The sequence below is a fragment of the Anolis carolinensis genome, chromosome 2 (genome assembly GCF_035594765.1).
Source record: "Anolis carolinensis isolate JA03-04 chromosome 2, rAnoCar3.1.pri, whole genome shotgun sequence".
Lineage (NCBI taxonomy): Eukaryota > Metazoa > Chordata > Lepidosauria > Squamata > Dactyloidae > Anolis > Anolis carolinensis.
In genome coordinates, this window is record NC_085842.1 from 216,876,864 (window position 1) to 216,893,641 (window position 16,778).

General features: G+C 45.3%; 1 protein-coding gene across 10 annotated transcripts in view; it reads left to right on the top strand.

Moving 5' to 3' along the window:
* The window catches only part of LOC100565133 (rap1 GTPase-activating protein 1), a 92,280-nt gene that overhangs the window by 59,489 nt on the left and 16,013 nt on the right, over positions 1–16,778 (top strand). For 8 of the 10 annotated variants that reach the window (XR_010003326.1, XR_010003327.1, XM_062971757.1 and 5 more), the window contains 2 exons: positions 3,009–3,161; positions 15,251–15,354. Coding sequence is in view for 8 of the 10 variants with exons in the window: in XM_062971757.1 (XP_062827827.1) it covers positions 3,009–3,161; positions 15,251–15,354 (257 nt within the window). In the remaining 2 variants the exon portion in view is untranslated. The remainder of the gene's footprint in view (positions 1–3,008; positions 3,162–15,250; positions 15,355–16,778) is intronic. The other 2 variants (XM_062971759.1, XM_062971758.1) reach the window with 1 other exon arrangement.

Sequence of the window (16,778 nt, forward strand, 5' to 3'; positions counted from 1 at the left end):
AATGCCAGGCCAGAGACCACCCCCGCTAGCTCAGGCAGGGAGACTGTAGTGCAGTGGGGTGGTCGGTACACTAGCAGAATCCCCAGTCTGTCCTGGTCACCTACCCTCAGGTGGACACATTCGAACAAGGTTGACTGTGGGATGGGGCACCTGGTCAGGGGGATGGACTCCTTATAGATTACTGCGACACCTCCTCCCCTCCCTCCAGATCTTGGTTGGTGCTGCACGGTGTAACCTGGTGGACAAAGCTGGGTGAGGTTGACACCCCCAGCCTCATCCAGCCAGGTCTCCGTTATGCACGCCAGGTCTGCCTGTTCATCCAGGATAAGATCCTGGATGATAGCAGTTTTTCCATTGACAGACCTGGCGTTCAACAGCACCACCTTTAACTTGGAGAGACCGCCAGCCTGGGCACCCAAGTTTACCATATCAGGAGGCCGTTTTAAATCTATAAGAACTCTTTTTTTTGCCCTAGGCCGAATTAATTTATGCCTCCCTTTCCCGTATCTCCCCCTCCCCTGAATTACTTCTATGGGGACTCCTCGGCTGTTAGATGGCCACCCTCTCGCCACATGGTCCATCATTATGTTAATATCAGCTTTTAAATCAGGGCACAGATCTAGTATTTGCTGCGTCGTACCTCTCCCTCCTTTCAGGTTAATTAAAATTCTCTCCTTCCCCTTCTCCTTCACCTTGGGGGCAGCGCAGGTCTTATATGCCAGAAGGCTTTGTAACTTTCTCCCTTCTAGTCTCCCAAATGTTAAAGTGCTATGTGCTAAGGTGGCGGGATCTAAATTAAAATCATTGGGGTAACGGAGGCTCGACTGGAGGTTAAGAAGTATCAAGCTTACTGTTAAAACGATCGCAGCCTCTAGTACAGTGCCCGCATGCATCACTATGATCTGTACTTTGTACTATTTGTGTTGTTTTTTTCATCCAAAGTGGAGGGGGGGATGATAAAATATGACTATTATGACGTGAAATACGGTAGCTCTAGAACATGTAGTTTAGATTTTTCAGTTGACATTATTTAGTAAGAACCTCAGAGCCACCCTAAAAGAAAAGCACACCCACCCATCTGTATTTCCAACTCCCAGTCCCACTAAATAAAGAATCAAGACCCACCTCGAAGCTTAAGATCATCAGATGAGGCCCTGCTCACTGTCACGCCCAAGGCAACGGAGCACTAAGAACCGACACACGGAGGCCAAAAACTATCTAATATCTTTATTAAGGAAATATATAAGAATAATAAAAACAAGTAGGAAATGTAGTCCAGTAAAAGACCTTTCAGGGAAGGTCAAATATAGTCCAAAATTATATTGTCCAATATTTTATATTAGAGTCCAAAGTTATGATTCCAAACTGAAACACACTCTATTTACAAGCAATAGAGTGGGGAAACGTCCAAAGATCTTTCCAAAGTTCAAAGTAAGTCCACGGCAAGAACTGGGAACAAGGCTTGGTACTAGAAACAAGGTCCAAGGCAGGAAGCAAGGCAAGATAGTTCTTGAATACTTGGCTAGGCAAGGCAAGGCAAGGCAAGGGAACTGGGGTTGCAGACTTTGCGAAGTCCACACTTGGTTGGAAACACGAAATCACTCCTGAAGCTGATCTGTTGACTGCACGGAACCCTCCGTGTCGGGCACTTTTAACTAAGTCCCATTTCCCTGCAAAGCAGGTGTCCAGAGCTTCCTTTTCCAAGGGAAAGGGAAGCGAAACACATCTCCCTCCAGATGCGTTCCTCCCTAGAATTTCCCAGGGGAACATAGCTAATTAACGTCTTGTTTAGCTGCTAATCTCAAGCTTCTCCGAAACTGCTCTTTTTCACCCCGACTCGCAGCATAGGACTGTTTCCTAGCAGGAGGAGGGGAGGCAGTGGGAAAGGCCTGCTCAAGGTCTTCCTTAATGGGCTCTTGGGTAGAATCATCAACAACAGGCATCTGGAAACATTCCGTCTCTTGCTGAGCCGGCAAAAAACCCATGTTTTCGTCATCATCAACCACGATGGCGCTGGGATCAGAACTCCAAGGCCCATGGGACATCACACTCACGGTCCCGTCAGCCTCACAGGTGTGGCTGGCAGGGACGAGAGACAGGGCCTTTTCAGTAGTGGCTCCCCGCCTATGGAACGCCCTCCCCATTGAAGTCAGGCAAGCTCCCTCCCTCCTATCCTTCCGTAGGAAGGTTAAAACTTGGTTATGGGGCCAGGCTTTTGAATAATAATTGGCAGCGTTAATTATTATCATGTACGCTGGAACTCAATCAACAGACCCAGTTTTTGAACTGAACACGCCTACCTGTATTTTATAATGTGTTTTATGAATACTAATGTAAGTTAGTAATAATTTTAACTGATTTATATTGCACTGTATAATTTTTATATATGCGTTTTATTGTGAGCCGCCCTGAGTCCCCTGTTGGGTGAGAAGGGCGGGATATAAATATTGTAATAAATAATAAATAAATAAGAAAATAAAGGAAAAATTTTAAAAAAAGATTCAATGCTAGAAGCCAAGCTAAGCCAAAAGCTAAAGCTCAGAGTGAGCAGCAAGGCAATCGGACTGAAGCACCTCTCTGTGAAGCCAGGACGCAACTGAGAAATGGAGACACTCACCCCATTAAATAGACACAGCTTGCGTAAGACACATCATAGCTTTGTTCTATTCTGATTGGCCCAACAGGCAGGGCTCACAGGGAAATCCCATGCGAGCACGCAGCAGCCTCTCTGTGCATTGCGTGCTCCCAAGTAGAACAGAAGGAGCCGCGACCAGCAGCCAAGTGGTCTGGATCTGTCGAAAGAAACATGGTGGAGGAGCCCTTGCCATTATGGGCCTCCGAAGAAGCCAAATAAGCTTAAGGAAAATGGCCAAAACAAATCTGCGCACAAGTTTAAGACTTAGTTCCCTCTGCCCTGCTGTCCCCAGTGTTCCATGGTGCTCTTCATGATGTCCTTTTGTGTGTCTGTGAATGTTTCTGTATCTGCCTCCCTGTTACCTTCTCTCCAGCGAGTGATCCGGGGCCGTAGCCAAAGCCTGGATACCATGGGCATAGCCATGCGGAAGCAGCATCAGCAGCAATCCATTCCTCCCAGTCGTCCAGCTACTGCTGGTCTGGCCCTCAACCAGAGTGTCGCCGAAGGGCCCAAGGCTATTGCTGCGGTAAGGTATTGGGAGGTGGTGCATCTTTAGCTTACTCTCTCCCTGCTTTTCCTTGGGCCTGCTGCTCATCAACATATGCTGTCTGCTCCTTACTTGCATAAAGGAGTGTCTTTCTGGCAGAGTTTGGAAATGTGACTGAAAATGACTACTGGTTCACTATTAATATTTTAGTTTTTAAAAATGCATTATCATTAATGTTAGGTCTCATCATGGGATGATATGTTAGTGATGCATTGTTTGATTTTTGAGGAAACAATAGGCCACAAAAGATTTGTGAAACAGTAAGTAAATTTTGCTTATTATAACCAAAAATAGAATACAGTAACATTAACTGAGGAGATGGGAGGTTAAAAAGTCCATAGATGCCTTTGTAATTCAAACAGTTTTGGTTTGATTACTAAAAACATAATGTGTTGTAATGTGTTATTTCCAAACTCTGTCCCATGAAAAATTCTTTTTCATTTTTAAGACGTTCCTTTCCTCATCCTATTTTTCAGTATCCGAACCCAAATTCATTCACATGCTGGTTATTATTTGGAAGGAAACTTGAGATTACTTTTATGCAGAATACAAGTACAGTAGAGTCTCACTTATCCAAGCTAAACAGGCCGGCAGAACCTTGGATAAGTGAATATCTTGGATAATAAGGAGGGATTAAGGAAAAATCTATTAAACATCAAATTAGGTTATGATTTTACAAATTAAGTACCAAAACATCATGCTATACAACAAATTGGACAGAAAAAGTAGTTCAATATGCAGGAATGTTATGTTGTAATTACAGTGTTCCCTCACTACTTCGAGGTTCACTTTTCGCGGATTCGCTATTTTGCGGTTTTTCAATAAACTCTAAAAGACTATTATAAATCATAAAAAATTACAATTTACAGCCTAAGGAAGGGAGGAAGGAGAAGCCAAAGGGAGAGAAAAGTAGCCCAAGCAGCAACGGGAGGAGAAGGAGGCAATTTATCAACACACAATTGGTTGATAAAGACTTAAAATAGTGTCTAACTACTAAAATAATGTATAAATATTAAAATAAATATAATGTCCCTACTTCACGGATTTTCAGTTATTGCGGATGGTCCTGGAACCTAACCCCAGCAATAAGTGAGAGAGCACTGTACTGTATTTATGAATTTAGCACCAAAATATCACAATATATTGAAAACACTGACTATAAAAATGCATTGGATAATCCAGAACCTTGGATAAGCTAGTCTTGGATAAGTGAGACTCTACTGTACTCATGATTTTTATTTATTTATAGACATAGATACTCTTAGATACTATTTGCAAAATATTTCCAGAGTGAAGTTCAACAAAATAAAAAGCACTTGTATGCAAAGGTATGAGAAATTTAAATTTAAATTAACATTCTTAGTGGAAAGAATGGCACCAGGAGAACATTTTCTCAGTGTAAAGGAGATTGAGATTGCAGTGCTTTTCAAAGCATTACCACCAAGATTGTTAACTATCTGCAAGCCATTGGCTGCCAGTCTATAGAGAGCTTCCAGGAAAGAAAGAAGAGTTGCAACCAGTCAGCACATATATGGTACCAGAATCTGATCCATTAAGGAGGAAAATGCTGGTCTCCATATCTGTTCCTAAGAAAGATTGGTGCAGGTACCTAGTCGCATTCTGTGAAGTATGTTAAACTCAGCACTTTGAATTGAGGATTGGAGTCCTTTGTGCACTAGTATGTTCCCAACCAATGATTCCCATTAGTATCTCAGCAGCTGTATTTTGTACTGGCTAAGCACAATGGATTTCAATAGTTTAGCCTGATGTTTACAAAACAATGAAAAAGTGATTACACTGTGCCACTAATACTGAAATGGCAAACAAAGGTTTGAGGAAATGAGACAAAGAGAGTTCCAGTTGACTGTAGAAAAAATGACGTTTATTCTCAATGGCCAGAGAGAATAAGCAAAGACCTTCTCCTGTGGTCAGGAAAACGAAGGTACCGGAACAAAGAATCACAGGTTCTTATATACCCTTTTTCCTCCATCTACTGCGTCACACAGGTATTATCAATCACCAATTAGTGTCAAAAAAGTCTTACTGGGCACTTAACTAAAAAGCTATCTTTGCATTTTCCTAAAATTTTCCTTTCAAGACCCCTGACCCTCCATTAGCCTTATCTCTGGAATTCTCATCTCATCCATTAGGGCTCCCCCTCGTCATTAATTAAGGAATTTACTCCCTAACTTATCTTGTCAGAGAGAGTAATTAATATTCCCCCCTGGCTCCAGGTCTTATCTTGACATCCCAAAAAGCCTTAATTTGTCTTTTGTCCATTAGCTTATCTACTCTTGTTGACACTTAACATATGTCCCTGGCACTCAGAATGAACTTTGGTTCTGCTATGGGGAGACAGGTATTTTGCTGAGCAGAGTGTATTTTTAAGGCTACGCACACAATCTGCTGGTGATTACATATTTTCCTATTTCTATTTTTTAACATAATTACATTCAGTATATATATTTTCCAATACAAGTATTATATTTTCCCAATACACCTTCATCAATACGACTAAAGCCCCTTATCACAAAGCTGAATTAGTAAATACTTCATTGAATGTGACTGTTATCCTTGTAGATCAGTGGTTCTCAACCTGTGGGTCCCCAGGTGCAACTCCCAGAAATCCCAGCCAGTTTACCAGCTGTTAGGATTTCTGGGAGATGAAGGCCAAAACATCTGGGGGCACACAGGTTGAGAACCACTGTTTTAGATGGAGCATGATTCTACTAGAACACAGTTCCTTCAGCAAATAAACCACAGATTTGCAGGAACTCCCGTTTTATCAGTACTGAGGTCTTCCTTATTGAACCTAAGTGTTTCCATTACTGATTCCGAGTCTTAGATCTGAAAATGTATTTCCATGTATAATTTGTTAGAAGCAAAATGGATCCTTGTAGCATAAGCACATTTCCATAATGCTACCTTGTAGATTCCATCACCAGAATACCAGAAACCAAATTTCCAATCAAGGTAGTCTGTCTCAAAAGGTAGCATGGGATAATTGAGAGTCTGCATTTTCTTCAACCATTATTTGGCATAGTAAGTCATTCATTGGGATGACCCTGGCAGTTTTGGTGTCAAAATCAAAATTTTAATTTTGACAGAAACAAAAGGGAATAGGTAAAGCTAACAATATTCAGGACATTCCTACAATGGTCAATTTGGTGGAGATATATTCTATCTACATCAAATATAGGTAATATACAAAGATGGCTCAGTGGCTGATTGACAGGCAGGATGAAGTAAAGTCTGGAAGGAAATGAATAGTTAGTGAATGTTCTTTTGCTTCCATATTTCTGACACTCAAATAGATTGCTTTTGCTTCCATATTTCTGACACTCAATCCACCCCCTCGATGGATTGTCACCTTGCCGTGGTGAGGAGGCTTGCGTGTTCCGATGAACCTGTGGGCACAACCACTGGAGTGATGCACTCCCAGGAGTGGCCGCAGGGGAGGTTCCAGACCAAGCACAATCCGAAGACCCAAAGACCTCAACGGCGGAGCAGGCGGAGGATAACATGGTACATGTTACAACGGCTGTGAAGGCGGAAGAAGGCTGCAACAGACTGAGAAGCCACTTTCGTTGTGTTAACCACACCACTGCTGGAACCTCACTCGGTGAAGACTGTGTGTTGACCGGCCGTGCACCGATCTCCACACATTAAAAAAATTCATGCACAGGCGTCTTCCAACAAAAATAAAAACAAACCTACAAAAGTCCCATGGCGATCAGCGAGTGGCAACGGGGGCAGGACTGTGAAATCTGGAAGCCCCTAGTCACAGACTGGCACATGGGCGGTGGATATGGATTCAGTCGTTCTACTCAGGGATTCTGTTGGTGTACCGTCCACCCCGCGACCCAGCAGTCTCTCTGTCCGAGCTAGCAGAAGTGGTCTCCAATGCGGCCCTTGTCTCCCAACAACTGATAGTTTTGGGAGACTTTAACATTCATGCTGAGACCACATTGACAGGTGCAGCTCAGGATTTCATGGTTGCCATGACAACCATGGGGCTGTCTCAAGTTATATCTGGGCCCACACATCAGGCAGGACACACCTTGGACCTTGTTTTTATTGTGGATGGTGGGACAGTCAGAGTGGAAGAGCAAAACATTCTTCCATTGTCATGGTCTGACCACCATCTGATCTGTTTAAGTATCGTCGTGCCTTCTAACCTCCGCAGGGGTGGTGGACCCATTAAGATGGTCCGCCCCTGGAGGCTGATGGATCCGGATGGTTTTCTGAGGTCTCTTGGGGATCTTCCTGTTCTGGAGACTGGCGATCCTGTCGATGTCCTGGCTGATCGCTATAATAGTGAGCTGACAAGGGCACTTGACACGATCGCTCCCGAACGTCCCCTCTCGCTGCGTAGAGTCGCGTCGACTCCTTGGTTCACTGAGGAGCTGGCTGTGATGAAGCGTGCGAGGAGGGGACTAGAGTGCATCTGGAGGAAATCTCAGGACGTGTCCGACCAAGCACGGGCTAAAGCTGCTATTAAGGCTTACTCCATGGCTTTGCGAGCAGCCAGGCAAGTTTTCACGACTGCCCGCATAGCGTCTGCAGCCAACAGGCCATCGGAGTTGTTCCGAGTTGTTGGGGAGCTCCTGCGGCCTCCCGAGACCCAGGGGCTTCCTGATGACTTGGCAACTCGGTGCAGCGATCTCGCGCACCATTTTGCAGGCAAAGTTGCTCAGATATGCCGTGAGTTGGACTCCAGCTTAACTGTGGTTCCAGCGGAGGTAACCGAGGTACCTGTCTGTGTGATCTTATGGGATTCTTTCCGGCTTGTCCTTCCTGATGACGTGGAAGGGATTCTTGGGTCTGTGAAGGCGACCACCTGCGCTCTGGATCCTTGTCCTTCTTGGCTGGTGAAGCTGGCCAAAGATGGGTTGCTGGATTGGTTTGTGGCTATTATAAATGCCTCCCAGGGTCAGGGGTCAGTTCCATCCTGCTTTAAGCAGGCGGTAGTAAAACCATTATTAAAAAAGACCTCGTTAGACCCATCTGTATGTAACAACTACAGGCCAATTTCCAACCTCCCATTTCTGGGCAAGGTTCTGGAGCGGGTGGTTGCTACGCAGTGCAGGAGTTCCTCGATGACACTGATTTTCTGGACCGCTCGCAGTCTGGCTTCAGGCCTGGACACAGCACCGAGACGGCTTTGGTCGCCCTGGTGGATGACCTCCGCAGGGAGCTGGACAGGGGGAGTGTGACCCTGCTGGTTCTCTTGGACATCTCAGCGGCTTTCGATACCATCGACCATGGTATCCTTCTGGGGAGGCTCGCCGGGATGGGACTCAGTGGCACAGTTTTGCTGTGGCTTCGGTCCTTCCTGGAGGGCCGTTCCCAGATGGTGAAGCTGGGGGAAACCTGCTCGGACCCCTGGCTATTGACCTGTGCGGTCCCGCAAGGGTCTATTCTATCCCCCATGCTATTTAACATCTACATGAAACCGCTGGGAGAGGTCATCCGGAGTTTTGGAGGGTGTTGCCATCTCTACGCAGATGACACACAAATCCACTACTCGTTTCCATCTAACTCCAAGGAAGCCCCTCGGATGCTGAACCAGTGCCTGGCCGCTGTGGCGGACTGGATGAGGAGGAACAAGCTGAGGATCAATCCTGACAAGACAGAGGCCCTCCTGGTCAGTCGCTCATCAGATCGGGGTATTGGGTGGCAACCTGTGCTGGACGGGGTTGCACTCCCCCTGAAATCACAGGTCCGCAGTTTGGGGGTCCTCCTGGATTCAGCGTTGACGCTTGAGGCTCAGGTGTCGGCGGTGGCCGGGAGGGCTTTTGCACAACTCAAACTTGTGCGCCAACTGCGACCATACCTCGTGAAGTCTGACTTGACCACGGTGGTCCATGCCTTAGTTACCTCTAGACTGGACTACTGTAATGCGCTCTACGTGGGGCTTCCCTTGAAGACGGCTCGGAAATTACAACTGGTCCAATGCTCGGCTGCCAGATTAATAACGGGGGCGAGTTACAGGGAGAGATCTACTCCCCTGTTTAAGGAGCTCCACTGGCTACCGTTCATTTTCTGATCCCAATTCAAGGTGCAGACCATCATATATAAAGCCCTAAACTGTTTGGGACCCACCTCCCTTCGTGACCGTATCTCCTACCATAAACCTGCCCGATCTCTGCGATCGTCAGGGGAGGCCCTCCTGTCGCCACTGCCTTTATCCCAGACCCGCCTTGTAGGAACAAGGGAGAGGGCCTTTTCTGCTGTGGCCCCCCGTTTGTGGAACTCATTGCCCATGGAAATCAGGCAAGCCCCCACTCTTTTAGACTTTAGGAAAGATCTAAAAACATGGCTCTTCCGATGTGCTTTCAGAGAGTAACTGTTACACGCTTTTTTGTTACTCCCCCCATTATTTATGTTCTATACTGTCTGCTATCTTTTTTCCCAGTTCCCTGTGGTTTTATTCTTATCCTTTTCTCACCCTGAGTTTTAACTGAGTATTCATGCGGCCCGCCCTGTTATATTGCTTTTTTGCCTTTGTGTTGTACTGTATATGATCCTTTATTGTATTGTTGTAATTGTATTATGATATGTTGTTTTTATATTTTGCTATATTGTATTTGTCCCGGGCATGGCCCCATGTAAGCCGCCCCGAGTCCCCATTGGGGAGATGGTGGCGGGGTATAAATAAAGTTTTATTATTATTATTATTATTATTACCTCAAGGACTGAGGCAGTTGAGTAGTCCGGCAGCTGTATCCATGACTGAGCAGCCCTTTTTAGGATCCGCTCTGCTCACCCCACATGGGGAAGGGGCTAGAAAAGGTGCCCTAAACATAGTCTGCCTCCCCTACCCTGACTGGACTGCCGCGTCCAGAGGGGTCACCACTCTGTGGCCAAAAAAGAAAAATGAACTTTGGAACATGGAACGTATGGACATTGTTAGATAACACTGACAGCGAACGCCCCGAACGCAGGACTGCTATCATTGCAAGGGAGCTGGGACGCTTTAAGATTGACATAGCAGCCCTTCAGGAGACCCGGAGAGCAGGAGAGGGACAGCTGAAGGAAGAAAAGGGAGGCTACACCTTCTTCTGGAAGGGACTGCCTGAAGAAGAGCGAAGAATACATGGAGTTGGCTTTGCGATCAGAAACGACCTGGTGAAGCACCTGACTGAAGCACCCACTGGCATCAACGAACGACTTTCAACCCTCTGAATTAACCTTGCCAAAAACCAACAGGCAACCATCATATGCGCCTATGCACCAACTCTAGATCCTGACGAAGACATCAAGGAAAATTTTTACTGTCAGCTGGACACCATCCTATCAGAGATACCTAAAGAGGACAAAATCATCCTCCTGGGGGACTTTAATGCAAGAGTCGGAAGGGACTCTGACCTGTGGCCAGGGATCATAGGAAAAGACGGGGTTGGAAACAGCAACTCGAATGGCATCTTGCTTCTCACCAAATGCGGAGAGCACAACCTTGTCATCACCAACACGCTCTTCCGCCAGAAAAACAAGCTCAAGACATCATGGAAGCACCCTCGATCAAAGCATTGGCACCTCTTGGACTATGTTATTACACGTGCCAGAGACCACCATGATGTGCTTCTCACAAGAGCCATGACAGGTAGTGATGACTGCTGGACAGACCACAGATTAATCCGATCCACGATGGCTATCAAGATCGTCCCCAAACGCAGACTCCAAGGAAGAAAAACAAGGCGCAAAATGAACACCCAAGCCCTTCAGGGGCCTTCCAAACAAACCCTTCTCCAAACAACACTCAAAGATCATCTACCCACAGAACACCCCGAAAATGTTGAGGAACATTGGAACAAACTGAAGACCTCCATCATCACAGCCTGCGAAGAAAGCATTGGATACCTAACTAAGAAACATCAAGACTGGTTTGATGATAACGACAAAGAGGTCCAACAGCTGATTGATAACAAAAGGAAAGCCTTCCAAACATGGCAGAGAGACACCAACTGTGCTGCCAAGAAAAAGATCTATGTCAGTGCAAAAGCTGAGGTCCAAAGAAGGACCAGAGAACTCAAGAACATCTGGTGGACAAAGAAGGCTGAAGAAATCCAACACCTTGCAGATACCCATGACGCTCAGGGATTTTTCAAAGCCACAAAGATCATTTACGGACCAAGAAACCATGGCATACAGCCCCTACGCTCATCAGATGGAACCAAAATTCTGAAGGACAAAACATCAATTGCACTACGTTGGAAAGAGCACTACCAGAACCTGCTGAATCGCAGCTCCAATGTGGCCGAAGAGACCCTCTCACAAATCCCGCAACAACAAACCAGGGATGAGCTTGCAGCACTGCCTAGTTTGGAAGAAGTCAGCAATGCCATCAGCCAACAAAAAAACAACAAAGCCAGCGGACCTGATGGGATTCCTGCTGAAATCTTCAAAGAGGGTGGACCTGAGCTGATACAACTCCACCAGCTCATTGAAAAGGTGTGGATGACCGAGAAAATCCCAGCAGACTTCAAGGATGCCACCATCATCACCCTTTTCAAGAAAGGGGACAGAACAGACTGCGGGAACTATCGTGGTATCTCCCTTCTAACCTCCGCCGGTGTCAGGACCCTGGCTACAGAGCACCAATAACCATGCGCAGAGGCCAGATTCTATCTAATATCTTTATTAAAGGAATATATAAAGTCAATAAAAACAGGTGAAGAATATAGTTCAGAAGTAGACCTTTCAGGAAAGGTCAAATATAGTCCAGGAAAATAATGTCCAATATGTGATATTAAAGTCCAAAGTTATAATCCAATAACCGAAACACACACTTTGCCAAGCAATAGTGTGGGGAGATGACAAGGTCTTTTAGTCCATTGAAGCTTGACAACAAGGCAGGAAAACAACTAGATTCTTGGATAAACAAGACTTGATCCGAGGCAAACAAGAAGCAAGAACAAGGTCCGTGGCGAGGTCCGCGGTCAAACGTGAAACAAGGCAGGCTAGGAACTTGGTCCGGGAAACAAGGAAGTGGAATTACTAAGTCCACACACGATCTCACTCCTCAAGCTGACGAGTTGACTCCGCAAGGTTTCCTTCGCGGCAAAACACCTAAATAGGGTCTCGTTTCCCGCCAGAAGAACACTTTCCCTGGAGAACTAGAAGTGAAACCCAACTCTGTCCAGATGCATGACTCCTTAGAATTTCCCAAGGGAAGCAGACCTAATCTGCTAATTGTTTGGCTGCGATTCTGGCGCTCCGGCGATTCGCCTCCCTAGCTCCTCTATCTCTATTATAATTGTCCTTTCGAGAAAACGGGGGAGAATTCTGCCCAAGGCTTGTTTGGCTGACTTCTTGAGGGCAAACATCCTCCAGGTGCAGGGGCTCCGATTCTGGCTGAATCGGTGGGAATCCCAAGTTTTCCTCTTCGTCTGCCACAATAGTACTAGGAACGGGACTACATGGCCCATGAGACGTCACAGCCGGGAAAATCCTTGCAAGAATCCTTGCAAACCGCCTTCTCCCTGTCTCAGAAGACACCCTCCCAGAATCCCAGAATGGCTTCCGCCCTTCCAGAGGAACAGTGGGCATGATCTTCACTGCTCGACAGCTCCAAGAAAAATGCAGGGAACAAAACCAACCTCTGTACATGGCATTCATTGACCTTGCAAAGGCATTCGACGCAGTGAATCGCAGCGCTCTCTGGACCATTCTCCAAAAAATCGGGTGCCCTGACAAATTTGTGAACATCCTGCGGCTCCTCCATGATGACATGATGGCAACAGTCTTGGACAGCAACGGCTCCCAAAGTGACCCATTTAAGGTGGAATCAGGTGTCAAGCAGGGATGTGTTATTGCCCCCACCTTATTTTCCATCTTCATCGCTATGATACTTCACCTTGTTGATGGGAAGCTTCCCACCGGAGTGGAAATCATCTATCGGACAGATGGCAAGCTATTTAACCTCAGCAGACTGAGAGCCAAAACCAAGGTCACCACAACATCTGTTATAGAACTCCAATATGCTGATGATAACGTAGTCTGTGCGCATTCAGAAGAAGACCTACAAGCCACTCTAAACACCTTCGCAGAAGCATACGAGAAGCTCGGCCTCTCACTGAACATCGAGAAAACCAAAGTGCTCTTCCAACAGGCACCAGCTAATCCCTCTGCAAAGCCAGGAATACAGCTTAACGGTGTAACATTAGAAAACGTTGACCATTTCTGCTACCTTGGCAGCCACCTCTCCACAAAAGTCAACATCGACACTGAAATACAACACCGCCTGAGCTCTGCGAGTGCAGCATTTTTCCGTATGAAGCAGAGAGTGTTTGATGACCGGGACATCCGTAGAGAGACCAAGGTGCTTGTTTATAAAGCCATTGTCCTCCCAACCCTGCTCTACACCTGCGAAACGTGGACTGTCTACAGACGTCACACCAAACTCCTGGAGCGTTTCCATCAGCGTTGCCTCAGGAAAATCCTGCAAATCTCTTGGGAAGACAGGCGGACAAATGTCAGCGTGCTTGAGGAAGCAAAGACCACCAGCATTGAAGCGATGCTCCTACGCCATCGACTCCGCTGGACTGGCCACGTTGTCCGAATGCCCGATCACCGTCTCCCAAAGCAGTTGCTCTACTCTGAACTCAAGAACGGGAAACGTAATGTTGGTGGGCAGGAAAAGAGATTTAAAGATGGGCTTCAAGCCAACCTTAAAAACTGTGGCATAGACACTGAGAACTGGGAAGCCCTGGCCCTTGAGCACTCCAATTGGAGGTCAGCTGTGACCAGCAGTGCTGCGGAGTTCGAAGAGGCACGAACGGAGGGCTTAAGGAAGAAACGTGCCAAGAGGAAGGAGCGTCAAGCTAACCCCGACTGGGACCGCCTTCCACCTGGAAACCAATGTCCTCACTGCGGGAGAATATGCGGGTCAAGAATCGGCCTCTTCAGCCACCTAAGAACCCACCCCCAAGATACCAAGGATGGAAGACTATCGTCCTCGAACTATGAGGGATCGCCTAAGTAAGTAACTCAGGGTTTCTATGAGTTTTCTGGACTGTATGGCCATGTTCCAGAAACATTGTTTCCTGATGTTTCACCCACATCTATGGCAGGCATCCTCAGAGGTTGTGAGGTCTGTTGGAAACTAGGCAAGTGGGGTTTATATATCTGTGAAGAGGTGTGAGAAAGAACTATTGTTTGTTTGAGGTAAATGTGAATGTTGCAATTGATCACCTTGATTAGCATTGAATAGCCTTGCAGCTTCAAAGCTTGGCTGCTTCCTGCCAGGGGGAATCCTTTGTTGGGGAAGTGATTAGCTGGCCCTGATTGTTTCTAATCACCTCCCAACAAAGGATTCCCCCAGGTAGGAAGAAGTAAGCCAAAAACATCTGGGGACCCCAGGCTGAGAACCACTGATCTAGAGAAAGCCGAAAGAGATTGATATATGAATATGGAGAAAGGAATAGTCTGCATGTATTTGGCTTTTTTTTTTCTGTTCCTTGCTCTTTGGACAAAACTAAACTTTAGAGTCAATGTGTAGCTACTACTTTGATCATTTCGTTCCTTTGACAGTGCTGTTGGAACAGACATTTGCTTTACAGAAAATTGTATTGAACTTAAGAGAGAGGGGAAGATGTCACTGTTCTTGGTGGCAGTTGCACATTTTACCACCAATCTTCTGGTCTGGCCATTTGAAACTAAACACTCCCCTATGTTCTTCCCTAAGAACTTTTCTGTTCTTCTCTTTTCTGTGTTTTTACTTTCCTTTGTCTTGATGTGATTGTCACACTTAAATATCTGCTGATAAACTTCTTTCCATTCTGGTCTATCACCCATGCTATTTGCAATTTCTCTTTTTTATTCCTGTTTTTGTCCCTTCCTGACCTGCTTCTTCATATTTTTCTCCAGTTTCAGCAGCCCCCATATCATGCTCCTTGAACCTTGTGGTTCTCTGCACAACTAAGAAATGTTATTGTTGAATAGCAATACAAGGACAAGGGCAGGAGTACATTTTCCTATCCTGTCTTCTTCCTCTTGTCCATTCTCGTCTTCCTCTATCTCCTTTTCTTGCTCTCTCTTTCCTACTGTCCTTTCCTCCTCTCTAGTCCTTTGCCCTACCTGGGAGAAGCCCTTCACGGAACAGAGGCAGCCGCTTCAATGGGCGACGTAGTAGTGCTATTGGCATTGAGAACATCCAAGAAGAGAAGAGGTATGAACTGCAGAAAGAATGGGCAAGCCTAGAATATTGGCGGGGAAAGCAGGGATGGATAACAATTCTTTTAGATCAGGCATGGGCCAACTTCAGCCCTCCAAGTGTTTTGGATTTCAACTCCCACAATTCCTAACAGCCAGTAGGCTGTTAGGAATTGTGGGTGTTGAAGTCCAAAACACTTGGAGGGCCGAAGTTGGTCCATGCCTGATCTAAGAATTGTAGGAGTTGAAGTCCGAAACACTTGGACAGCCAAAGTTTGCCCATACCTTTCTTAGATGCATTAACTTGTCTTTTGGTATAGTCTTAGAATGAAAGATCATTGGTGTCTATGTGAAATGATATGCCTTCCCTTTTTTTATAGAAATGACAACTATAACCCGCTGCTGTGAGTCAAGGGCTCAGATATCACAAGCAAACCAAAAGAGTCCTGTTCCCAAATGCCACTTGCTAGCAACATAGAAATGTTATCATCCTTATTTAATGGCTGAAAATATTGATGCTGTCTGGGTGTCCATTGCCACATAAACCTTCAGCATTTCAGGAAGGATTCACTGGATGTTATATATCTATCTTATTTTATTTTATAGCATTTTTCAGATATATTCTTCCTGTGCACTCCTCCCCTAGCATGGCAGCAGGACTACTGTCTCGGCTACTTACCTCTCCCCTAATTATAGCTCGCACTACTCGCACTTTTGGCTCAGTTTGTTTTAGGGTTTTTTTTTCAGGATTTTATCAATGTATGATTTTTGTATATGCAATTTTATTTGTTTTTATTGATCTGTTTTTATATTGTGGGTTTTATATTGTCTGTTTCGCCTGGGCGTGGCCCCATGTAAGCCGCCCCGAGTCCCTTTAGGGAGATGGGGCGGGGTATAAAAATAAAGTTATTCCAATAGAGTCTCACTTATCCAACACTTGTTTATACAACATTCTGGATTATCCAACGCATTTTTGTAGTCAATGTTTTCAATACATCGTGATATTTTGCTGCTAAATTCGTAAATAATGCAATTACTACATAGCATTACTGCATATTGAACTACTTTTTCTGTCAAATTTGTTGTATAACATGATGTTTTGATGCTTAATTTGTAAAATCATAACCTAATTTGATGTTTAATAGGCTTTTCCTTAATCCCTCCTTATTATCCAACGTATTCGCTTATCCAATGTTCTGCTGGCCCGTTTATGTTGGATAAGTGAGACTCTACTGTATTATTATTATTATTATTATTATTATTATATTATCTACTATAATTTATAATGATAAAAGTTTTAATGTAGCACTTTTGCAAAGATTATACTGATAACATTTTGGGGTTTTTTCCTGCTCCACTCCTTGTGGGTCAAAAAGAAAAGAAAAAACTAAAGGTGCTTATGAGTGTGCATGTTTTTCCTGACTGGTGATCCGCTGTTAG